At 34.5% G+C, this 23,835-nt stretch overlaps 1 protein-coding gene across 1 annotated transcript in view; it reads right to left on the bottom strand.

The window, feature by feature from the left end:
• Positions 1–23,835, bottom strand: part of LOC142334523 (uncharacterized) — a 48,392-nt gene that overhangs the window by 5,704 nt on the left and 18,853 nt on the right. The window contains exon 3 of the mRNA XM_075382622.1: positions 23,122–23,303. Coding sequence (XP_075238737.1) covers positions 23,122–23,303 — 182 coding nt within the window. The remainder of the gene's footprint in view (positions 1–23,121; positions 23,304–23,835) is intronic.

The raw sequence follows: 23,835 nt of genomic DNA, 5'->3' as shown, positions 1-23,835 counted from the left end.
AATGATTTCAATTTCAAAAAGTTATTAGCGAACGAGCATGAGGTACCTCATAGGTCCTAATGCTCGTTCGGGACCTATGAGTTATTTTTGTGACTGGGCCGTCTTTACACTGTCTGCAGGGGACAGCTTCAAGTGCAGCATCCGGCTAAGTGCTACTCATCGTCCCTTATGTTCCGATCCACATCCATCGTTGCCGGATGGTGTACACGGTCCTTTTTATATTTTGTACCTCATAGGTCCTAATGTCGGGGGACTCATAGCTCCCTGGTCTTTAATTCGCGAACTACTGGTCCAAATACAATGTCATATATATATAGTTTTAAAGCTTATTTTACGGGCAATTGAATCCCGTCCCGATGCGATTTATACTTTGGTCAGAATTCTGGATTTCAAGTACCGTACCCCCGAAAAATGAGGTAGGCCTGACGCTCGTTCTCTAATAACTTTTTTTTTGAGAGCACGTAGGAAGCTGCTTTTTTAACATGGGTTAGCTTATCCTGTCTGCTAACTAACGTTTCTAGTCTAATTTGAGCCCGATTTCGAAAAGTTCTTAGCGATCGAGTATCAGGTACACACCTGGTGCTCAATCCAGGTGGTACATACATCTGACTTTTCGGATCTATTCTTATTCCGTTGTAAACCACCCCCGACTTTGACAAAATGCATTTGCTGGTCCTTGTGAAATATTTCTGTGATGAGTTTTCCGTGCCACATGAGCCCATCATGCTTCAAGTTTTTTCAGGGCATTTTCCTTATGGAGCGTATGTGTCTCCGACTCTAACTCAAAATTGTAGTGGTCTATTGAAGGACTGGTGGTCAATCTGTCTATCTCATGTTTTAGTTGTTTAATGGAAGGCCACAAGCGTCTATCGCGACTATTTTCCGGTAATCTGAATTATTAACAATGGACCATACGGCAACTGTATCTTTTTTTGTCGGGTTTTTACCATTATACCTTCCTCACTCCTTTGTGATTGAGTTGTCGAAATAGGCAGCTACATATACGGTTTGCGATGTTTTTGAGACCGCTCTAATTAGTGAGGTCTCGCTGCGATTGATACTATAACTTGAGGAAAATTTTTAGGTTTTCTGACAGCGTTACTCGAAAAATTATGATTAGGACAAATTTTGAAAGTTTTTTATCAGTTTTTACCGAAGTGTCGAGGCTGAAACGATTGTGAATTCTATCTACCAGCTGTTTTCTAGGGATCAGGGCCCCATCTGCGTGACACAAGAGGGTTGAGCCAGAAAGATAAAGAAGTTGCAAAAGCCGTTGATGACCGGAACCTAGCCTTCATGAAAAATCGCTTCTGGTTCTTAAAGTTCGAGAACAAGTCAACTTTAGTTGTCAATTGCAACTTCAGTAATGCATTGGGGCTGAACAACGAGCAGCGGGTAAAAATCAAGGCAGGTTACTTTATATATGAACTTTTTAAAAATAATGCCTTGATTTGTTTTCTGTAATTTGTCAATATATATTATATATATAGAAGGTTTCCGTTTTTTAAAGGCTGGAGACACAATTGATGTCCGAGATGTCAAAAAGAACCCCAGAACAGGCTCCTATATATGGTCAGCTCTCGTCAACGCTGTCGGCCACAAGGGATTTTGTGATGACGAGGAGCAAAAATATCTAATATCCCAAAGAAACGATAGTCAGGCAAGTGATGAGCTTTCGTTCCAGCTCAGTACTGACCCTAACCTTACAGCACTGGACCACGCAACCAATTGATACCGGGCCCTTCCTCTGCGCACTCCTTGGTTTCTAAAAGACTGAACTTCAGTCAGTGTTTGTCGAGCGAAGCAAACAACACAACAATTTTGAACCCTGATTTGAGTAATGCTGTTCACACCTCAATGCCTGATCTCGGCGACGAAGATCTCTAAAGAGTTTTGGGTGACAATGATCTGATGATAGATGAAGAGGAGGAGGTAGAGCCAGTCTCTATTGTTCGACAGGTAAAAGTGTTCGCCCTCAGATTTTTGTTTTCTAATTTATGCTGCAATTAAGGAAAGCCCTTCTTTAGACCAACAGCCAACCCTGCTACAGTTCCTTTAAGACATCAACACCAGGGATTCCCCGCAAGTCCCGTAAGACCAACGTGTCAACAGAGGGTCTAGAGGGAAATGAACTTTACAGAAAGCTGCTGGAAGCAGTGAATTATAGTGTCACGGTCCAGTCGGAATTGCGGGACACCGTCGCTGACTTGAACAATGCGGTGAAGGACCTGAAAGCATCAATCCGCTCACTTGCTAATAGAAATTACAATGAGCTGCAGAACCATGCAAATCAGCTTAAGATAATGGTCAGTTTGTAGAGATATTGCACTTGGAAATATTTTTGAATTGTTTCTTTTAAATATCCGGTTTTCTTGAAAAGTGGTTTTCCTTGTCGGTGGTTCATAAAAACGATGTCCAATTGTTTTGTTCAGAATCAGCAAATTGCACGTTTTCGTCTCCTGCTGCCACAGCCAAGGGAATTTGAAGAGGGATCACAACCCTCACTGCTTGTGGCCAAAGGACCGAACAAAGAGTTCGATCTAGCGACCATCACCGGCAAGTCAGCCGCCTCAATAATGCGGCAGGCAGCGAATAAGTTGTGGACGCTTGATGAACAAAAGAACTTAATGCTGTCGCCTAAGGCTAATCCAAGAAGTGGAGAACCTGCACGAAGGGACTACAGTCCAGTTCGAAAAAATCAAATGAAGGGTAAAGATGCGTTAGAATTCTCTGGAGACGTTTTGAGTTTTGAGTTGCAAAGATTTGACGTTTCTCTGGTCTCAGTAATAATTTGTATTTTGCTATCTCAACGTTTTCTGGCGCAAAAGTATGCTGTGAATGGACCATTCTTGTTTTCTGTTCAGACTCAAGTACAGCGAAAATTGGCTGGCTATGTACGAGCACGCAAAAGTCAGCTACAACAACCGGGCCAATGAGCTAAAGTCAAACGAACGTAGAAGTTTTGGCAATGTCGAGACACCCGTTGAGGAAAATGAACAACCTCTACAAGAAAATATCGATCAGCAAAATGAGAATTAGAATTTGTGAAACCAAGGACTGCTTGATTTCTGAACTCAATTCTTTCTTTCCTTCTTAAGCTCTTCACATGTCTCCTTTCTCTCAAGCACTCCTATTTTCCATGCGCTGGTTTATCTAGTTAATGCGTTTCTATAGTTGAGGACTAATTTATCAAAACTTTTCTGAGAATCAACAGATTGCAATTCTTGAATATCAATTTTGGACTGTATATTTATGCTTATCTTCTAAACAGATTTTGTTGTTCAAAAGTTAAAAATTAATAACTTTGTTTGTTCCTTTCCTCGTTACTACGCTCAATTTTCACTATTTCAACAGTTATCAGCATTTGTTCCCTATTAGTGAAGTCTTTGCTTGGGTGTTTTTAATCTCTCGAAGTTTGTAGCAAGTTTTATTTCTGTCGGTCCTTTCTATGCAGATTTTCACTGAACGGTTTTTGTTGACTGCTTCCAAAAAGTTATTGATGATTAAATTTTGAACAGCGGGGAGGGGTGTCAAAATCATGAAACCATGCAGACTAATATTGGAAAAGGGAGAAATTTTTTTTCTAAAAGTACGGCTCTTAGGTTCTTTTTAATGAAGTTTTACTTTTTTTTCCAAAACGTACCTCCTGTGCAGCCCTCCCGAACCCGGTAGCTCGATCTCGACAACGTTACCCCGCCACACAGCTCAAAATCAGTAGTAATTGAAGAATTATGTTCTTTCTCATGCTTAGTTTTTATCCTATACGCTGCTTCAGTCAATTTTCTTTTGTTGAAAAAAGATACGTATTTTCAGTTCAATGCTATCGAAACAAGTTGACTGGGCCATGCTCAGCCAATGTGATCTCTATGCCGTCAAGCGTAAAGCTGAAAACTGCTATCGGAGCGCTGAATGTATAGTGAGACCTCTGTCAGAAAGGCGATTCGATCACCTTGTTGCGACGACAAAATTGTGGCGCGAAACGTACGAAACGGTTTGCTCCTCCTATGCAAACGAAGTGCCAAATTTTAAAATTGATCTTGATAAACACAACGGCTATCTTCTGCTATACGTTGGATCGGAGGATTTGAAACCATCAGCGGTAATTAAGGGTCCTGTGGGTTTTGTGAGACCAATTCCGAATGGAGTTACTGATTGGTCCGTCATGTGCTCGGAAAGAACTGGAGAAACTCTCTTGCTGGTGGGGCCAGTTCGATTTGTCAATTCAGACTGTAACCCTGATTGCGAGTACGACTACTCTAGCGTCTCGAGTGTTGTGCAATTGAGAACACAGAAACGAATATCAAGTAATTCTGAGATTTTAGTCAAATATGGGCCCGATTTTTTCGAACAAAATTCCTGCAAATGTCAGACTTGTGAAGAATTAGAAGAGAAGGTGTTGATGGTTTTAGCAGTTTTTCTTAGTGAATTTATCAGAGATTTTGTACAGGAGTCTGTGGTCGAAGAGAATAAATTGCTATCTATAGCTCCTGTCAAACCTAAGAAAAAAAGGTTGAGTCAGGGGGAGCTAGTGGAAATGTACAACCGAATAACCGAGGTGCCTCCTAGTGATCTTTCGGGTGACTCGTCTGCTGCAGTTTCTCAAAGTTGATATGTAATAACTCACAGAAGCTCTCCTCTAGAGGTTCTTGAATCATCTGGTAACTTGGAGCCGCATGTGGATGATAGCCCGGATGAAAGTCTGTCAGCTGATCTAGAAGTGGTCTCTGAAGTTGGATCGATTGTCAATAAATTTCCCAGAGCTTCTTCTCCTCTTTGTTATCGATCCTTTGATTGTTCGTTATCGACAATACAAGAAAAACCCGAAAGTCCCCAACCGATAGACGCAACTGAGTCTGCAGGAGGAACTCCGCTCTTTCCTATCAGTACTGTTACCGTGCAGCAGGCTACTGCTCTCCTGGATTTGTTCAGTTCCCGTTGCTCTCTATCGGACGAAGCCTCGATAGCTTTGTACTCTGTTACGCAAGCTCTTCTTCCAACGGATAATTGTTTGCCTTCTGGCCATTCGCTGGTGCGACAAATGAAGCGAGATCTATCGAATCAGACAAGGGCAAGTCTGAATAGTTTGAACGGCAACGTAATTATCCTCAACTTTCGTAACCAGTTAAAAAAATTGTTCAACGAAATATACGACAAATTTTTTATTATTCACAGTTCAGGAGAGAAAACGTGAAACAAGACCTAAATCCGAGTATAGCACCTATCGCTTGCATTCAAAAGAGCACACTAGAACTGAATCTTCTGATGTCAACAGACGGTGTTAATATTAAGAAGTCCACGTACAAAAAAGAGTTGTGGCCTGTTTGGCTTCAATGCTCTGATATGCCACCAATTTTGCGCATGTCTCGCAAAAACATTGTTTTGTCCAGTCTCTTTGTTGGTTCTGGTGCTCCAAACTGGAATGAGATCGTTCCTCGATTAAGAGCTGAACTCTTTTCCCCAATCGAAATTTCTACCCCGCATTTTCCGAAGAAAACAACATCTTTCAAAGTTAGACTTCAGGTGACCGATTTGGTTGCCAAACCCCATGTTTTAAACATGGTGCAGTTCAATGGGTACTTTGGATGCCATTTTTGTACCGCTGAAGGAATAACTATAGGAAGAGCACATGCGCATTATCCCTATAATCAGTCGGGATCAATTCGAGAGACAACTTTGCATAGCCGGTACGTAAAAGCTGCAGAGCTCAGGTCAGCAACCTCATCTGCATCCTGTTTTGGTGTAAAAGGCCAGAGCGCTTTTAGCGATATCGTTTCTGGTCTTCCGCTAACAGAGCCCACAGATTATATGCATTGCATTTTGCTGGGAGTGTTTCCAGAATTGTTAAAGCATTTGCTGAAAAAGATGGCCCCAACTTACCGAAAAGAAATTAACGATTTGGTTCCTTCTCTAACTTGCCCACGAAAACTCATTACCTATTCTCGCAAAATCCGATCGCTTGATGAAACAAACCAATTTAAAGCCAATGAATTTTTCAACTGGTTGTTTTATCTGAGTCCCGTAGTTTTTTGGAAACGAATTCCCAAATTTTCGTATGACAATTTATTAAGTTTTGTGTTTGGCGTTCGGTTGTTGCTTGAATCCAGTAATGAAGAAGATGTTGTAGTTGCTGAAGGTCTGTTGAATCAGTTTTGCTCTAGCGTGGTTGATATTTTTGATGGAAATGAACGAGTAGAAACCATCAATGTCCACTCCCTTCGCCATCTACCTACGCAAGTTCGCAGATTTGGGCCGCTTTTTTCTTTCTCGGCGATGAGTTTTGAATCTGCGAATAGGATTTTAGGCGAAGTATTCACAGGATCGCATCACGAATGCGAAGTTGTTTGTCGACGTTTCTTACAAAGACAGCGTTTGCTTGATCTTCATAATAAGTCTGAGGAGAGTGTTTTCGGCGGATTGGTCAGACAACTGCTTGGCCAAGAAAATTTTAATAAATCAGACTTTTCAGCGTTAATGCTGTAAACGAAAAGTTTGCAAATGGGTCGTCTTCTTTATCCAGAGACAACATTTCTGAATCGTCTATTGGTAAATAATATTTATTTCGACTCCCCTGCTTATTCTCGTGCACCTTTTTCTGGCAAATGCAACAGCTTTGTTCGTTACAAAAGGAAAAATGTCGAGTATTTTGGACAAATTCTTTATTTTATAATACTTCCAAATTCGGCTTCTGATAGAACGATTTGTGCCAGTGTTGCTGAATTTGATGTGCAAGAAGTTGGCCCTGTGACAGGTTTCTTTTATTTAATCAGAAAAACTGAGCGTGAAGATCTGATTAATGTAGACTCTTTATCCAAAGTGTTCTGTGTTTCAATAGCTAGAGAGTGTTTTGCAATGAAACTTTGCAATGCATTTGATCATTCTTAGTCTGTTTTCAGAATGTTAAATAAGTTAATAAGTTAAATCAGTAAATGTTAGATTCTGTCCTCAAAATTTTTCAAAGTTCTTTAGTTATAATTAACGAGTTACAAATTTAAAAAAAAATTGCCCAAAATTTTAATTGGCTTGTTTTTTGTTGCTTGAAGCTATTACACAAGTAATGGTTTCGTATGTTTAGATTCATAACGCAAGTTGTGGGTCGTCACATTCAATTGGAAATTCTTTGATATCTATATTTTCATTCTTGTGGTATAAATTTCAAAACATAGGCTCGAAATCAAATTACTTTCCTCCTGTTGCCTGAAGCTGTTACACAAGTAATGGTTTCTAGTGTTTAGGCTCATAACGCAAGTTATGGGTTGTCACATTCCGGTTTGAATTCCTTTGAGATATATATTTTCATTCTTGTGGTATAAATTTCATAACATATGCTTGAAATCAAATTACTTTCCTCCTGTTGCCTGAAGCTATTACACAAATAATGGTTTTTAGTGTTTAGGCTCATAACGCAAATTATGGGTCGTCACATTCCGGTTTGAATCTCTTTGGGAAATATGTTAAATCTTGAAGTATAAATTTTAAACTATTTGCCAAAAATCTAATAACTTTATTTCTTGTTGCCTGAAGCTATTACACAAGTAATGGTTTCGAATGTTTAGACTCATAACGCAAGTTGTGGGTCGTCACATTCTATTTGAATTTCTTTGAGATCTATATTTTCATTCTTGTGGTATAAATTTCAAAACATATGCTTGAAATCAAATTACTTTCCTCCTGTTGCCTGAAGCTGTTGCACAAGTAATGGTTTCTAGTGTTTAGGCTCATAACGCAAGTTAGGGGTTGTCACATTCCGGTTTGAATTCCTTTGAGATATACATTTTCATTCTTGTGGTATAAATTTCAAAACATATGCTTGAAATCAAATTACTTTCCTCCTGGTGCCTGAAGCTATTACACAAGTAATGGTTTCTAGTGCTTAGGCTCATAACGCAAGTTATGGGTCGTCCGTCACATTCCGGTTTGAATCTCTTTGGGATATATGTTAGATCTTGAAGTATAAATTTTAAACTATTTGCCCAAAATCTAATAACTTTCTTCTAGTTGCCTGCAGCTATTACACAAGTGATGGTTTCGAATGTTTAGACTCATAACGCAAGTTGTGGGTCGTCACATTCAATTTGAAATTCTTTGAGATATGTATTTTCATTCTTGTGGTGAAAATTTCAAAACATATGCTTAAAATCAAATTACTTTCCTCCTGTTGCCTGAAGCTATTACACAAGTAATGGTTTCTAGTGTTTAGGTTCATAACGCAAGTTATGGGTCGTCACATTCCGGTTTGAATCTCTTTGGGATATATGTTAGATCTTAAAGTATAAATTTTAGCTATTTGCCAAAAATTCAATAACTTTCTTTCTTGTTGCCTGAAACTATTACACAAGTAATGGTTTCGAATGTTTAGACTCATAACGCAAGTTGTGGGTCGTCACATTCAATTGGAAATTCTTTGATATCTATATTTTCATTCTTGTGGTATAAATTTCAAAACATAGGCTCGAACTCAAATTACTTTCCTCCTGTTGCCTGAAGCTGTTACACAAGTAATGGTTTCTAAAGTTTAGGCTCATAACGCAAGTTATGGGTTGTCACATTCCGGTTTGAATTCCTTTGAGATAAATATTTTCATTCTTGTGGTATAAATTTCAAAACATATGCTTGAAATCAAATTACTTTCCTCCTGTTGCCTGAAGCTATTACACAAATAATGGTTTTTAGTGTTTAGGCTCATAACGCAAATTATGGGTCGTCACATTCCGGTTTGAATCTCTTTGGGAAATATGTTAAATCTTGAAGTGAAGTATAAATTTTAATCTTTTTGCACAAAATCTAATAACTTTCTTCTAGTTGCCTAAAGCTATTACACAAGTAATGGTTTCAAATGTTTAGACTCATAACGCAAGTTGTGGGTCGTCACATTCAATTTGAATTTCTTTGAGATATGTATTTTCATTCTTGTGGTATAAATTTCAAAACGTATGCTTAAAATCAATTTACTTTCCTCCTGTTGCCTGAAGCTATTACACAGGTAATTGTTTCCCGTGTTTAGGCTCATAACGCAAGTTATGGGTCGTCACATTCCGGTTTGAATCTCTTTGGGATATATGTTAAATCTTGAAGTATAAATTTTAAACTATTTGCCAAAAATCTAATAACTTTATTTCTTGTTGCCTGAAGCTATTACACAAGTAATGGTTTCGAATGTTTAGACTCATAACGCAAGTTGTGGGTCGTCACATTCTATTTGAATTTCTTTGAGATCTATATTTTCATTCTTGTGGTATAAATTTCAAAACATATGCTTGAAATTAAATTACTTTCCTCCTGTTGCCTGAAGCTGTTGCACAAGTAATGGTTTCTAGTGTTTAGGCTCATAACGCAAGTTATGAGTTGTCACATTCCGGTTTGAATTCCTTTGAGATATACATTTTCATTCTTGTGGTATAAATTTCAAAACATATGCTTGAAATCAAATTACTTTCCTCCTGGCGCCTGAAGCTATTACACAAGTAATGGTTTCTAGTGCTTAGGCTCATAACGCAAGTTATGGGTCGTCCGTCACATTCCGGTTTGAATCTCTTTGGGATATATGTTAGATCTTGAAGTATAAATTTTAAACTATTTGCCCAAAATCTAATAACTTTCTTCTAGTTGCCTGCAGCTATTACACAAGTGATGGTTTCGAATGTTTAGACTCATAACGCAAGTTGTGGGTCGTCACATTCAATTTGAAATTCTTTGAGATATGTATTTTCATTCTTGTGGTGAAAATTTCAAAACATATGCTTAAAATGAAATTACTTTCCTCCTGTTGCCTGAAGCTATTACACAAGTAATGGTTTCTAGTGTTTAGGTTCATAACGCAAGTTATGGGTCGTCACATTCCGGTTTGAATCTCTTTGGGATATATGTTAGATCTTGAAGTATAAATTTTAAACTATTTGCCAAAAATCTAATAACTTTCTTTCTTGTTGACTGAAACTATTACACAAGTAATGATTTCGAATGTTTAGACTCATAACGCAAGTTGTGGGTCGTCACATTCAATTTGAAATTCTTTGAGATATGTATTTTCATTCTTGTGGTGAAAATTTCAAAACATATGCTTAAAATCAAATTATTTTCCTCCTGTTGCCTGAAGCTATTACACAAGTAATTGTTTCTAGTGTTCAGACTCATAACGCAAATTATAGGTTGTCACATTCCGCTTTTAATCTCTTTGGGATATGTTAAATCTTGAAGTATAAATTTTAAACTACTTGCCTTAAATCTAATAACGTTCTTCTAGTTGCCTGAAGCTTTTACAAAATTAATGGTTTCGAATATTTAGACTCATAACGCAAGTTGTTGGTCGTCGCATTCAATTTGAATTTCTTTGAGATATGTATTTTCATTCTTGTTGTATAAATTTCAAAACATATGCTTAAAATCAAATTACTTTCCTCCTGTTGCCTGAAGCTATTACACAAGTAATGGTTTCTAGTGTTTAGGCTCATAACGCAAGTTATGGGTCGTCACATTCCGGTTTGAATCTCCTTGGGATATGTTAAATCTTGAAGTATAAATTTTAAACTATTTGCCAAAAATCTAATAACTTTCTTTCTTGTTGCCTGAAACTATTACACATGTAATGGTTTCGAAAGTTTAGACTCATAACGCAAGTTGTGGGTCGTCACATTCAATTTGAATTTCTTTGAGATATATGTTAATTCTTGAAGTATAAATTTCAAAACATATGCTTAAAATCAAATTACTTTCCTCCTGTTGCCTGAAGCTATTACACAAGTAATTGTTTCTAGTGTTCCGACTCATAACGCAAATTATAGGTTGTCACATTCCGTTTTTAATCTCTTTGGGATATGTTAAATCTTGAAGTATAAATTTTAAACTACTTGTCTTAAATCTAATAACGTTCTTCTAGTTGCCTGAAGCTTTTACACAATTAATGGTTTCGAATGTTTAGACTCATAACGCAAGTTGTGGGTCGTCGCATTCAATTTGAATTTCTTTGAGATATATATTTTCATTCTTGTATAAATTTCAAATCATATGCTTAAAATCAAATTACTTTCCTCCTGTTGCCTGAAGCTATTACACAAGTAATGGTTTCTAGTGTTTAGGCTCATAACGCAAGTTATGGGTCGTCACATTCCGGTTTGAATCTCTTTGGGATATATGTTAAATCTTGAATTATAAATTTTAAACTATTTGCCAAAAATCTAATAACTTTCTCTCTTGTTGCCTGAAGCTATTACACAAGTAATGGTTTCGAATGTTTAGCCTCATAACGCAAGTTGCGGGTCGTCACATTCAATTTGAACTTCTTTGAGATATATGTTAATTCTTGAGGTATAAATTTCAAAACATATGCTTAAAATCAAATTACTTTCCTCCTGTTGCCTGAAGCTATTACACAAGTAATTGTTTCTAGTATTTAGACTCATAACGCAAGTTATGGGTCGTCATATTCCGGTTTGAATCTCTTTGGGATATATGTTAAATCTTGAAGTATAAATTTTAAACTATTTGCCCTAAATCTAATAACTTTCTTCTAGTTGCCTGAAGCTATTACACAAGTAATGGCTTCGAATGTTTAGACTCATAACGCAAGTTGTGGGTCCTCACATTCAATTTGAATTTCGTTGAGATATATGTTAATTCTTGAGGTACAAATTTCAAAACATATGCTTAAAATCAAATTACTTTCCTCCTGTTGCCTGAAGCTGTTACACAAGTAATGGTTTCTAGTGTTTAGACTCATAACGCAAGTTATGGGTCGTCACATTCAATTTGAGTTTCTTTGAATTGAATGCTAAGTATTGAGGTATAATTTTCAAAACATGCCTAAAATCAAATTAATTTCCTCCTGTTGCCTGAAGCTATTACACAAGTAATGGTTTCGAGTGTTTAGGCTCATAACGCAAGTTATGGGTCGTCACATTCCGGTTTGAATCTCTTTGGGATATATGTTAAATCTTGAATTATAAATTTTAAACTATTTGCCAAAAATCTAATAACTTTCTCTCTTGTTGCCTGAAGCTATTACACAAGTAATGGTTTCGAATGTTTAGCCTCATAACGCAAGTTGCGGGTCGTCACATTCAATTTGAACTTCTTTGAGATATATGTTAATTCTTGAGGTATAAATTTCAAAACATATGCTTAAAATCAAATTGCTTTCCTCCTGTTGCCTGAAGCTATTACACAAGTAATTGTTTCTAGTATTTAGACTCATAACGCAAGTTATGGGTCGTCATATTCCGGTTTGAATCTCTTTGGGATATATGTTAAATCTTGAAGTATAAATTTTAAACTATTTGCCCTAAATCTAATAACTTTCTTCTAGTTGCCTGAAGCTATTACACAAGTAAAGGCTTCGAATGTTTAGACTCATAACGCAAGTTGTGGGTCCTCACATTCAATTTGAATTTCGTTGAGATATATGTTAATTCTTGAGGTACAAATTTCAAAACATATGCTTAAAATCAAATTACTTTCCTCCTGTTGCCTGAAGCTGTTACACAAGTAATGGTTTCTAGTGTTTAGACTCATAACGCAAGTTATGGGTCGTCACATTCAATTTGAGTTTCTTTGAATTAAATGCTAAGTATTGAGGTATAATTTTCAAAACATGCCTAAAATCAAATTAATTTCCTCCTGTTGCCTGAAGCTATTACACAAGTAATGGTTTCGAATGTTTAGACTCATAACGGAAGTTGTGGGTCCTCACATTCAATTTGAATTTCTTTGAGATATATGTTAATTCTTGAGTTACAAATTTCAAAACATATGCTTAAAATCAAATTACTTTCCTCCTGTTGCCTGAAGCTGTTACACAAGTAATGGTTTCTAGTGTTTAGACTCAACGCAAGTTATGGGTCGTCACATTCAATTTGAGTTTCTTTGAATTAAATGCTAAGTATTGAGGTATAATTTTCAAAACATGCCTAAAATCAAGTTAATTTCCTCCTGTTGCCTGAAGCTATTACACAAGTAATGGTTTCGAATGTTTAGACTCATAACGCAAGTTATGGGTTGTCAGATTCAATTTGACTTTCTTTGAGATATATTTTAATTCTTGAGGTATAAATTTATACGATATCTTATTATATGATTTTCTTTGAGGTTAATGTTAAGTATTGTTTCTCTTTCCTTAGACAAGAATCGTATTCGTCGGAGATTCTAATCTCCGTGATGCTGAGGGGCTGCTTGCTCTAAATGAGCGCGTTCGCCGTTATCCGTAAGTATTGTGTTATGTTGTTGGCTTTGTCATGTAAATTTACTGACTTTTCTCTTGCTTTTTGCAGCCCGTCTTATAATTGCCAGGGCGGCCGGAGATCCATTCATCTCATAACATTGACCAGTGATCTTCTGAAATACACTCACGTTTTCATCATTTGCGGTGACAACGATTTAAACTCATCGAAAGTTGACGAAATCTGTAGAAATTTTGAATATGTCATTAAAGCGCTGCATCCGCTCATTGTTAGATTCAGTGGCTTTTTGCCCAGAGCGGAATTCGATCCGGATCTGAGGACTAAAAGTAATCTTTATTTAGCTGAAAAGCTTAAAGATAGATACAAAAGCCCGAGACTTACAAAGAAAAGCGACTTTGACGCGAAGTGTAGAGACAAGTTTCAGCTTCGGCACACCAAAAATGGACTCAATCACATGATGCAGCACTGTTTAAGCATTCTAGTTGACTCTTTTGGTGAATTACTATAAAAACTGAGCTTTAAATATGAGCTTCTGAAAAACTGAGCTATCTGAACTCTTCCTTTGTGGTTGTTCTAAAAGATTTCTTTGTAATTGCAATCTTCTGCCTTGTGTTTTTCTTTCTTTAGGGGAAGAAGATGGAGCAACATTTGATCCGCTGGAACAGATAGAACAAAGGGTGATTATTATTATTATTATTATTATTATTATTATTATTTTTATTATTTTTTATTAATATTTTTATTACTATTATCATTATTATTTTTATTTTCTTTATTCTTATCATTATTATTATTATTATTATTATTATTATTATTTTATTATTATTATTATTTCTGTCATCATTATTATTATTAATATTATTACTATTATTATTATTTTCTTTATTCTTATTATTATTATTATTATTAATTTTATTCTTCTTATTCTTCTTATTATTCCCATTATTATTTCACTTTTATTATAATTTTTTTGTTGTTCGTCCTATTCTTTCTCTTTTTCTTGTTCTTGTGCTTATATTCTTATTTTTTATTCTTCTTGTTTTTGTTCCTTTTTTTATTCTTCTCAGCTTTCGTATTCTTTTTCTTATTACTGTCATTTGCAAAAGATATTGCGATCAAGATTTTTGTGAAAGAAGATATTGCGGTCGAAGTTTTTGATAAACAGTATCTTGTTTTGCAATATCTTTGGAAATATTTTGATCCCATTACCTTCTTTCGTAAATTCGTTAGCAATATCATTTTTCGCAAAATGTTTTATTGCAGCATCTTGTGCAAAATTTGTTTGCTCTATTTTGATCAGAATATCTTCATTTGCAAAAACTTCCATCGCAATATCTTTCGCAAATTTTGTTTGATTTGTTTTTATTAATATATTATTATTATTTTTACGATTATTATTATTATTATTATTATTATTATTATTATTATTATTGTAATTACTATTACTATTATTGTTGCTGTTGTTATTCTTCTTGTTATTGTTCTTATTTTTATTGTTTTTTTATTATTCTTATTCTTTCTGTTACTCTTATTCTTGTTCTCCTTGTTCTTGTTCTTATTCTTCTTCTAATTGTTGTATTCTTTGTTATTCTGCTTCTTGTTTTTGTTCTTATTCCTATTCGTTTTCTGACTCTTACCATTATTATTTGCAAAAGATATTACGGTCAGAATTTTTGTGAAAGACGATATTGTGATCGAAATTATTGCAAATAAATTTTGCGAAAGAAGATATTGCGATTGAAATATTTGCGAAAGAACATATTGCGATCAAATTGTTTGCGAAAGAAGATATAGCGATTAAAATATTGCGAACAATTTTTGCGAGAGAAGATATAGCGATTAAAGTATTGCAAACGACTTATGTGAAAGCAGACATTGCGGTGGAAACTTTTGCGAAAGAACATATTGCGGAAGAAGATATTGCGATCAAATTGTTTGCGAAAGAAGATATAGCGATTAAAATAATTGCAAACAATTTTTGCGAGAGATATAGCAATTGAAGTATTGCAAACGATTTATTTGAAAGCAGATATTGCGGTCGCAACTTTTGCGAAAGAATATATTGCGGAAGAAGTTATTGCGATCCAATCGTTTGCGAAAGAATATATAGCAATTAAGATATTGCAATCAAATTTTGAGAAAGAGGATACTGCGATCGAAGTTTTTGCGAACAAAGATATTACGATCAAAGTTTTGCGGAAGAAGATTTTGCGATCAAAATTATTGCGAAAGAAGATGTTGCACTCGCACTCGCCAGTTTTGCGATTAAAATGAAGCGAGCAAATTTATGAAAGAAGATATTGCGATCGAAATCTTTGCAAAAGATGTTCATATGTTGCTTTAGTGTGTTCTCGTTTTCTTTGATTTTTTTTTCGTTTTGACCCCAAAAAAAATAAATCATAGTCAATTTGGTCTTGAAAAACTAGGATTTTCATTTTTGGGTTCAAAAACGAAATAAAATCAACTCTATTGTCTTTATTTTTAAATACGATGTTCATATGATTCTAAAGTGTGTTCTTGTTTTCTTTGATGTTTTTATGTTCTGAACCCAAAATCTTAAATCACAATCAATTTGGTCTTGAAAGACTAGCATTTTTGTGTTTGGGGTCAAAAACGAAAAAAAATCAACTCTGATGACTTTATTTTTAAACGCGATGTTCATATGTTTCTTTAGTGTGTTCTCGTTTTCTTCGGTTCTCTTTTCGTTCTGACCCTAAAAACTTTAAATCATAATCAATTTGGTCTTAAAAGACTAGCATTTTTGTGTTTGGGGTCAAAAACGAAAAAAAATCAACTCTGATGACTTTATTTTTAAACACGTTGTTCGTATGTTTCTTTACTGTGTTCTCGTTTTCTTCGGTTTTCTTTTCGTTCTGACCCCAAAAACCTTCAACCATAATCAATTTGGTCTTAAAAGACAAGCATTTTTGCGTTTGGGATCAAAAACGAAAAAAAATTAACTCTGATGACTTTATTTTTAAACGCGATTTTCATATGTTTCTTTACTGTGTTCTCGTTTTCTTCTGTTTTTCTTCGTTCCGACCCCAAAAACCTTAAACCATAATCAATTTGGTCTTAAAAGACTAGCATTTTTGTGTTTGGGGTCAAAAACGAAAACAAATTAACTCTGATGACTTTATTCTTAAACACGATAGTCATATTTTTTAGTGTGTTCTCGTTTTCTTTGGCTTTTTCGTTCTGACCCCAAACAGTTTAAATCATAACCAATTTCGTCTTAAAACACGAGCATTTTTGTGTTTGGGGTCAAAAACGAAAAAAAATTAACTCTGATGACTTTATTTTTAAACGCGATGTTCATATGTTTCTTTAGTGTGTTCTCGTTTTCTTCGGTTTTTTTCGTTCTGACCACAAAAAACCTTAAACCATAATCAATTTGGTCTTAAAAGACTAGCATTTTTGTGTTTGGGATCAAAAACGAAAAAAATTTAACTCTGATGACTTTATTTTTAAACGCCATGTTCATATGTTTCTTTAGTGTGTTCTCGTTTTCTTCTGTTTTTCTTCGTTCCGACCCCAAAAACCTTAAACCATAATCAATTTGGTCTTAAAAGACTAGCATTTTTGTGTTTGGGGTCAAAAACGAAAACAAATTAACTCTGATGACTTTATTCTTAAACACGATAGTCATATTTCTTAGTGTGTTCTCGTTTTCTTTGGCTTTTTCGTTCTGACCCCAAACAGTTTAAATCATAACCAATTTCGTCTTAAAACACAAGCATTTTTGTGTTTGGGGTCAAAAACGAAAAAAAATTAACTCTGATGACTTTATTTTTAAACGCGATTTTCATATGTTTCTTTACTGTGTTCTCGTTTTCTTCTGTTTTTCTTCGTTCCGACCCCAAAAACCTTAAACCATAATCAATTTGGTCTTAAAAGACTAGCATTTTTGTGTTTGGGGTCAAAAACGAAAACAAATTAACTCTGATGACTTTATTCTTAAACACGATAGTCATATTTTTTAGTGTGTTCTCGTTTTCTTTGGCTTTTTCGTTCTGACCCCAAACAGTTTAAATCATAACCAATTTCGTCTTAAAAGACAAGAATTTGTGTTTGGGGTCAAAAACGAAAAAAAATCAGTTCTGATGCCTTTATATTTTGAATCCGATGCCTCTATTTTTCTTTTTCGTGTTCTTCTTTAGCTGTTTTTTTTTGTTTTGACCCAAAATCCGTCTAATAATACTTTACTTCCCTTTAAAAAATGATTAATCTTTCTATGGGTCAAAAACGAAAAAAAATCAGTTCTGATGCCTTCATATTTTGAATACGATGCCTCTATTTTTCTTTTTCGTGTTCTTCTTTAGCTGTTTTTTTTCGTTTTGACCCAAAAACCGTCTAATAATACTTTACTTGCCTTTAAAAAATGATTAATTTTTCTCTGGGTCAAAAACGAAAAAAAAAATCAGTTCTGATGCCTTTATATTTTGAATACGATGCCTCTATTTTTCTTTTTCGTGTTCTTCTTGAGCTGTTTTTTTTTCGTTTTGACCCAAAAACCGTCTAATAATACTTTACTTGCCTTTAAAAAATGATTAATTTTTTTCTGGGTCAAATACGAAAAAAAATCAGTTCTGATGCCTTTATATTTTGAATACGATGCCTCTATTTTTTTTTTCGTGTTCTTCTTTAGCTGTTTTTTTTTCGTTTTGACCCAAAAACCGTCTAATAATACTTTACTTGCCTTTCAAAAATGATTAATTTTTCTCTGGGTCAAAAACGAAAAAAAAATCAGTTCTGATTCCTTTATATTTTGAATACGATGCCTCTATTTTTCTTTTTCGTGTTCTTCTTTAGCTGTTTTTTTTTCGTTTTGACCCAAAAACCGTCTAATAATACTTTACTTGCCTTTAAAAAATGATTAATTTTTCTCTGGGTCAAAAACGAAAAAAAAATCAGTTCTGATGCCTTTATATTTTGAATACGATACCTCTATTTTTCTTTTTCGTGTTCTTCTTGAGCTGTTTTTTTTTCGTTTTGACCCAAAAACCGTCTAATAATACTTTACTTGCCTTTAAAAAATGATTAATTTTTCTCTGGGTCAAAAACGAAAAAAAATCAGTTCTGATGCCTTTATATTTTGAATACGATGCCTCTATTTTTCTTTTTCGTGTTCTTCTTTAGCTGTTTTTTTTTCGTTTTGACCCAAAAACCGTCTAATAATACTTTACTTGCCTTTCAAAAATGATTAATTTTTCTCTGGGTCAAAAACGAAAAAAAAATCAGTTCTGATTCCTTTATATTTTGAATACGATGCCTCTATTTTTCTTTTTCGTGTTCTTCTTTAGCTGTTTTTTTTTCGTTTTGACCCAAAAACCGTCTAATAATACTTTACTTGCCTTTAAAAAATGATTAATTTTTCTCTGGGTCAAAAACGAAAAAAAAATCAGTTCTGATGCCTTTATATTTTGAATACGATGCCTCTATTTTTCTTTATCGTGTTCTTCTTTAGCTGTTTTTTTTTCGTTTTGACCCAAAGACCGTCTAATAATACTTTACTTGCCTTTAAAAAATGATTAATTTTTCTCTGGGTCAAAAACGAAAAAAAAATCAGTTCTGATGCCTTTATATTTTGAATACGATGCCTCTATTTTTCTTTTTCGTGTTCTTCTTGAGCTGTTTTTTTTTCGTTTTGACCCAAAAACCGTCTAATAATACTTTACTTGCCTTTAAAAAATGATTAATTTTTCTCTGGGTCAAAAACGAAAAAAAATCAGTTCTGATGCCTTTATATTTTGAATACGATGCCTCTATTTTTCTTTTTCGTGTTCTTCTTTAGCTGTTTTTTTTCGTTTTGACCCAAAAACCGTCTAATAATACTTTACTTGCCTTTCAAAAATGATTAATTTTTCTCTGGGTCAAAAACGAAAAAAAAATCAGTTCTGATTCCTTTATATTTTGAATACGATGCCTCTATTTTTCTTTTTCGTGTTCTTCTTTAGCTGTTTTTTTTTCGTTTTGACCCAAAAACCGTCTAATAATACTTTACTTGCCTTTAAAAAATGATTAATTTTTCTCTGGGTCAAAAACGAAAAAAAAATCAGTTCTGATGCCTTTATATTTTGAATACGATGCCTCTATTTTTCTTTTTCGTGTTCTTCTTTAGCTGTTTTTTTTTCGTTTTGACCCAAAGACCGTCTAATAATACTTTACTTGCCTTTAAAAAATGATTAATTTTTCTCTGGGTCAAAAACGAAAAAAAAATCAGTTCTGATGCCTTTATATTTTGAATACGATGCCTCTATTTTTCTTTTTCGTGTTTTTCTTTAGCTGTTTTTTTCGTTTTGACCCAAAAACTGTCTAATAATACTTTACTTGCCTTTAAAAATTGATTAATTTTTCTCTGGGTCAAAAACGAAAAAAAAATCAGTTCTGATGCCTTTATATTTTGAATACGATGCCTCTATTTTTTTTATGTCTTTAATTTAAAAAAATTATGTCTTTAAATTTTGTCGGTGTTTTTATACTTTTTGGTCGCTTGCGGCCAATTCAGTGTTGTAGTACTCTTTTTTAACTGAGTATAGGAAAACAGCTTTTTTAGCTTTTTTGAGGTCCTGTTGATTTTTTTTGCAAGCTTTGCCGGCTATTTTTGACGTTTTTTTCGGCTATTTTTGACCTTTTTTTCGGCCATTTTTGACGTTTTTCGGCCATTTTTGACGTTTTTTTCGGCTATTTTTGACCTTTTTTCCGGCCATTTTTGACGTTTTTTCGGCTATTTTTGACGTTTTTTCGGCTATTTTTGACGTTTTTTTCGGCCATTTTTGACGTTTTTTCGGGTATTTTTGACGTTTTTTTCGGCCGTTTTTGACCTTTTTTTCGGCCGTTTTTGACCTTTTTTTCGGCCGTTTTTGTTGTTTTTTCGATCAGTTTTGACGTTTTTTTCGGCTATTTTTGACCTTCTTTTCGGCCGTTTTTGACGTTTTTTCGATCAGTTTTGACGTTTTTTTTCGGCTATTTGTGAGCTTTTTTTCGGCCGTTTCTGACGTTTTTTCGATCCGTTTTGACGTTTTTTTCGGCTATTTTGACCTTTTTTTTCGGCCATTTTTGACGTTTTTTCGGCTATTTTTGACGTTTTTTTCGGCTATTTTTGACCTTTTTTTCGGCCTTTTTTGACGTTTTTTCGGCTATTTTTGACGTTTTTTTCGGCTATTTTTGACCTTTTTTTTCGGCCATTTGAGACTGGATTAAGACTTGGCAAGTCTTGGCCAAGACTTGGATTAAGACTTGGCAAGTCTTGGCCAAGACTTGGATTAAGACTTGGCAAGTCTTGGCCAAGACTTGGATTAAGACTTGGCAAGTCTTGGCCAAGACTTGGATTAAGACTTGTCAAGTTTCGGCCAAGACTTGGATTAGGACTTGCCAAGTCTTGGCCAAGTCTGACAAGTCTTAAATGTGTTGTGATCATAGCTCTGAATCAGTACTGATACTTAGACTTGGAATTAGACTTGCCCAGTACTGATAATGACTTGGCGTTAAGTTCGGGTGGAAACTGAAATGTCAACATTACTTCTCTTAAACAGTAGCATTTCCAATTTTAATAAAACCCGTAGTTAAAAAACAGCTACTGCTAGAATAAACTGTAAATGTGGCAAATTTCCATAACATTCTGGGAACTTTAAAAAGACAAATAAAAACATCTACAAAAATTCCAATATATCCAAAAAATCTAGCAATACGAAAAACAAGCACAACAAAATTAAATACATGCTCCACCCGAAAAATTATCTCTACAGTCAATAAACCAGCATAAAAATGCCAGTATAAGATTCTCTCACAATAGAAAACTTTTCGTAAAGTTTTTTATGGAGAATGGCATATTAGCCAAAATTTAAATTATAATTCTAGTACAAACTTCGCAAACATTTTCAACTCAGATTTTGTGGAATGTAAGCGAACGCTAATTACAACACATAAGAGTGGCTTATGAAACTCCACTTGATAATATAAAGTAGTGACATGCCCCTAATATTCAAATAATTGTCTCCACTAGAAAATGCGTAACAAAATACAGTCAACAATTTACATTTTTTCGCCTGAATTTTCCTACAGCTGAAATCAATTCGACAAATTTTTATTTTATTGCCCGTCCATTCAGCTAATCAAAATTTCACATAATATTCTAAGCCATATTTTGTATCTAAGCGGTAGGCGAGCAAAGGGCTGATCCTCTGATAGCTCACAATAATTGCAAATATTTAAAGAAAAAGGTAGAAATCAGATAAAAATTAATTAGTGAGTTCTTGCGCCACAGTAAAACCAGCAAAATGATAACTTTGAAAGCCATTTGATCCAAAGAAAAACAAAAAACAAAAAGAAAGGGAGTACTAAAAAAGCTATCTGTACAGTTGTTTCTAATGGTTTCATTTCAGACGACAAAAAAGGAGTTTGCAATAATTTCTGATTTGAATATCACGTATGCATAATCAGTTGGATGGGAGCAAAAAAGTAGCTTTAGAAAAATGCTTTACCAAAAATGTGAAACCAACAGAAGACTAAAATGGTCCTAATGTGCACAAAACATCCAATTTTTGGATGATCATTTTCAAGACTGATCAATGTAATTTATAATTTAGCCAATACAGTATTGACTACGAACAGTTGCATCAAAAACTGGAGCAGCATTGAAAAGAACAGAACACAAACATGCGAAGAAAGCAACCCAAAAATGAACATACTTCACATCTGATGAAGCACCAAAAAAAACTAAAGGTTGTAAACAAAGACAATCGAGAAAAACCTTTGCCCATAGTTTCTACGTTAATAAATAAAACATACCAAGAACATTGCCAGAAAATTGCCAGAAAACTGATTCCCAAAACCTGATTGGAATTAAAATTGCAGAAAGAAATACACATTTTGAAAAAAGTGCGAACTATTTCGATGCCATTCCGTAGTTATCCATAGTCCTGTTCAATAATGAGGGCATAAAAGAGCTAGTATCAGAGTTTCAATAAGCATTAGAGATGATAACTGACAAAACTATTTACTTTATTATACCATTCAATTTGAAACAAACAAACGGAGGGAACACATACAGGGGAAAGAAATTATCAGGTAAAGAAGCAGACATATTTCCTTGGAAATTTGCATAAGTATCGACACCACAAGCATTGCTTAATAAGTTGTCCAGTAAAATTTAATTTTGACCAACAAATGAACATCAAATGATGGGAAAAATCAATGACATATTTCGAAAAGGCAGAAAAACCGAGTCAAAAAGTTTAATTTTTTAATAACTTTCTCTAAAAATTCAGAACTCTCAGTAAATTTTCCCAAAAGCCCTACGAACCACTTCCTGCTGATTCATTGAGCACCAACGCGACACCCAAAGGCACTGCAAAATATGAGCAATAAACTACAAAAACCTGTAAAATTGATAACTTTGATTTATAAGAATGTATGCTATGAAACATTTAGTTGTTTAACTCCAATCAAACAATTGACCATAACACTATTTTGAAAGCCTGAAAAAAGGAAGAATTAAGTGAATAATTCGAAAATAGAAAAAATAAGGAAAAAATTGTTTAAGCTAAGAATTTTTTCTTCACCTAAAACACAATTTGATATTAGCAAAACCAAAAGGCCACAAGATCTATATGGCAAATGCACTTCACCAATTCAGGTTTGTGGTATTCAAAAGATATACGGAATATTTCAGAAATTATTTTCATAATTGAGCAAACGGCGAACCTCTAATTTTCATTCGCAAAAGATATATCGTACTGCAAAAATTTATTATTGACTGTAACCTTTATTCTGATCTGTGTACATTTATTATTTACCCAAACAAGTTATCTACTCCACTCCCATTGGTGACTGTCTTTTTCTGGCCACATTTGAAGTATATTATCTTACCATGTGTTAAAAATCCTAAATCTATAGCAATTTGAGTTTCTTGGAGCAATAATGATTTTATGATTAGAGCGAGTGTTCTTACCTTTCGCATTGGCCAGTCTGTCAATTTCAAAGTACTCGTCAATTGCTTCCCTGGTTAGCTCGGACGTGACCTCTAATACCAACTCATCTCTAATGAGGGCGCAGAGTCTTTGCTTTGCTGTAGTCTTCTGAAGTTTCTGCAACTCTCGACTCACTGCCAGAGTCTCCTCCTCGTAATGCTTTCTGTGGAAACATTAATAGCCAGACTTCGTTCAAAAACGTGAGAAATCCAAATGTTAAATTCTTTGAAACGATTCAGCTCGCAATATTAAGCAGCCAAACATTTACTTATACTAACTTGAACTAAAGCAAAAACAGATTCTCTTGAATTAATTCGCTTCAGATATAAGTTTAGAGAACAAAGTGTAGGAGACATAAGTTTAGGGAAAAAGTTTAAAATTATCGTGAAACCGTGAAAAGGTTTGGATTGTGAAAAGGCTTTAAAAACCCCGACAAGCAATCTGAAGAAAATCCAACAAGTTTTTAGCAATCGATGGTTGCTATCAGAAACACCTTTTACGTCATAAAAAGTGGGGAAAAAACGCGGAACACCAAAAGCAATGCAGAGTAACTTTTATGGGAAGCTGTACAGAATTGAGCAAAACATCCAAAACAAAATTGATCGTTACAAATAAAAATATAAACTATGCGCAAGCCTTTTTTGATCCAGGCACTAAGTTGGTTACAGGCTTCTAAACACAAAAAAGTTTTACTG

Source organism: Convolutriloba macropyga, chromosome 2 (genome assembly GCF_964194025.1).
Source record: "Convolutriloba macropyga chromosome 2, txConMacr16.3, whole genome shotgun sequence".
Classification (NCBI taxonomy): Eukaryota; Metazoa; Xenacoelomorpha; order Acoela; family Convolutidae; genus Convolutriloba; species Convolutriloba macropyga.
The sequence above is the reverse complement of the archived record's forward strand: the minus strand, read 5'-3'. Positions and strand labels throughout refer to the sequence as shown.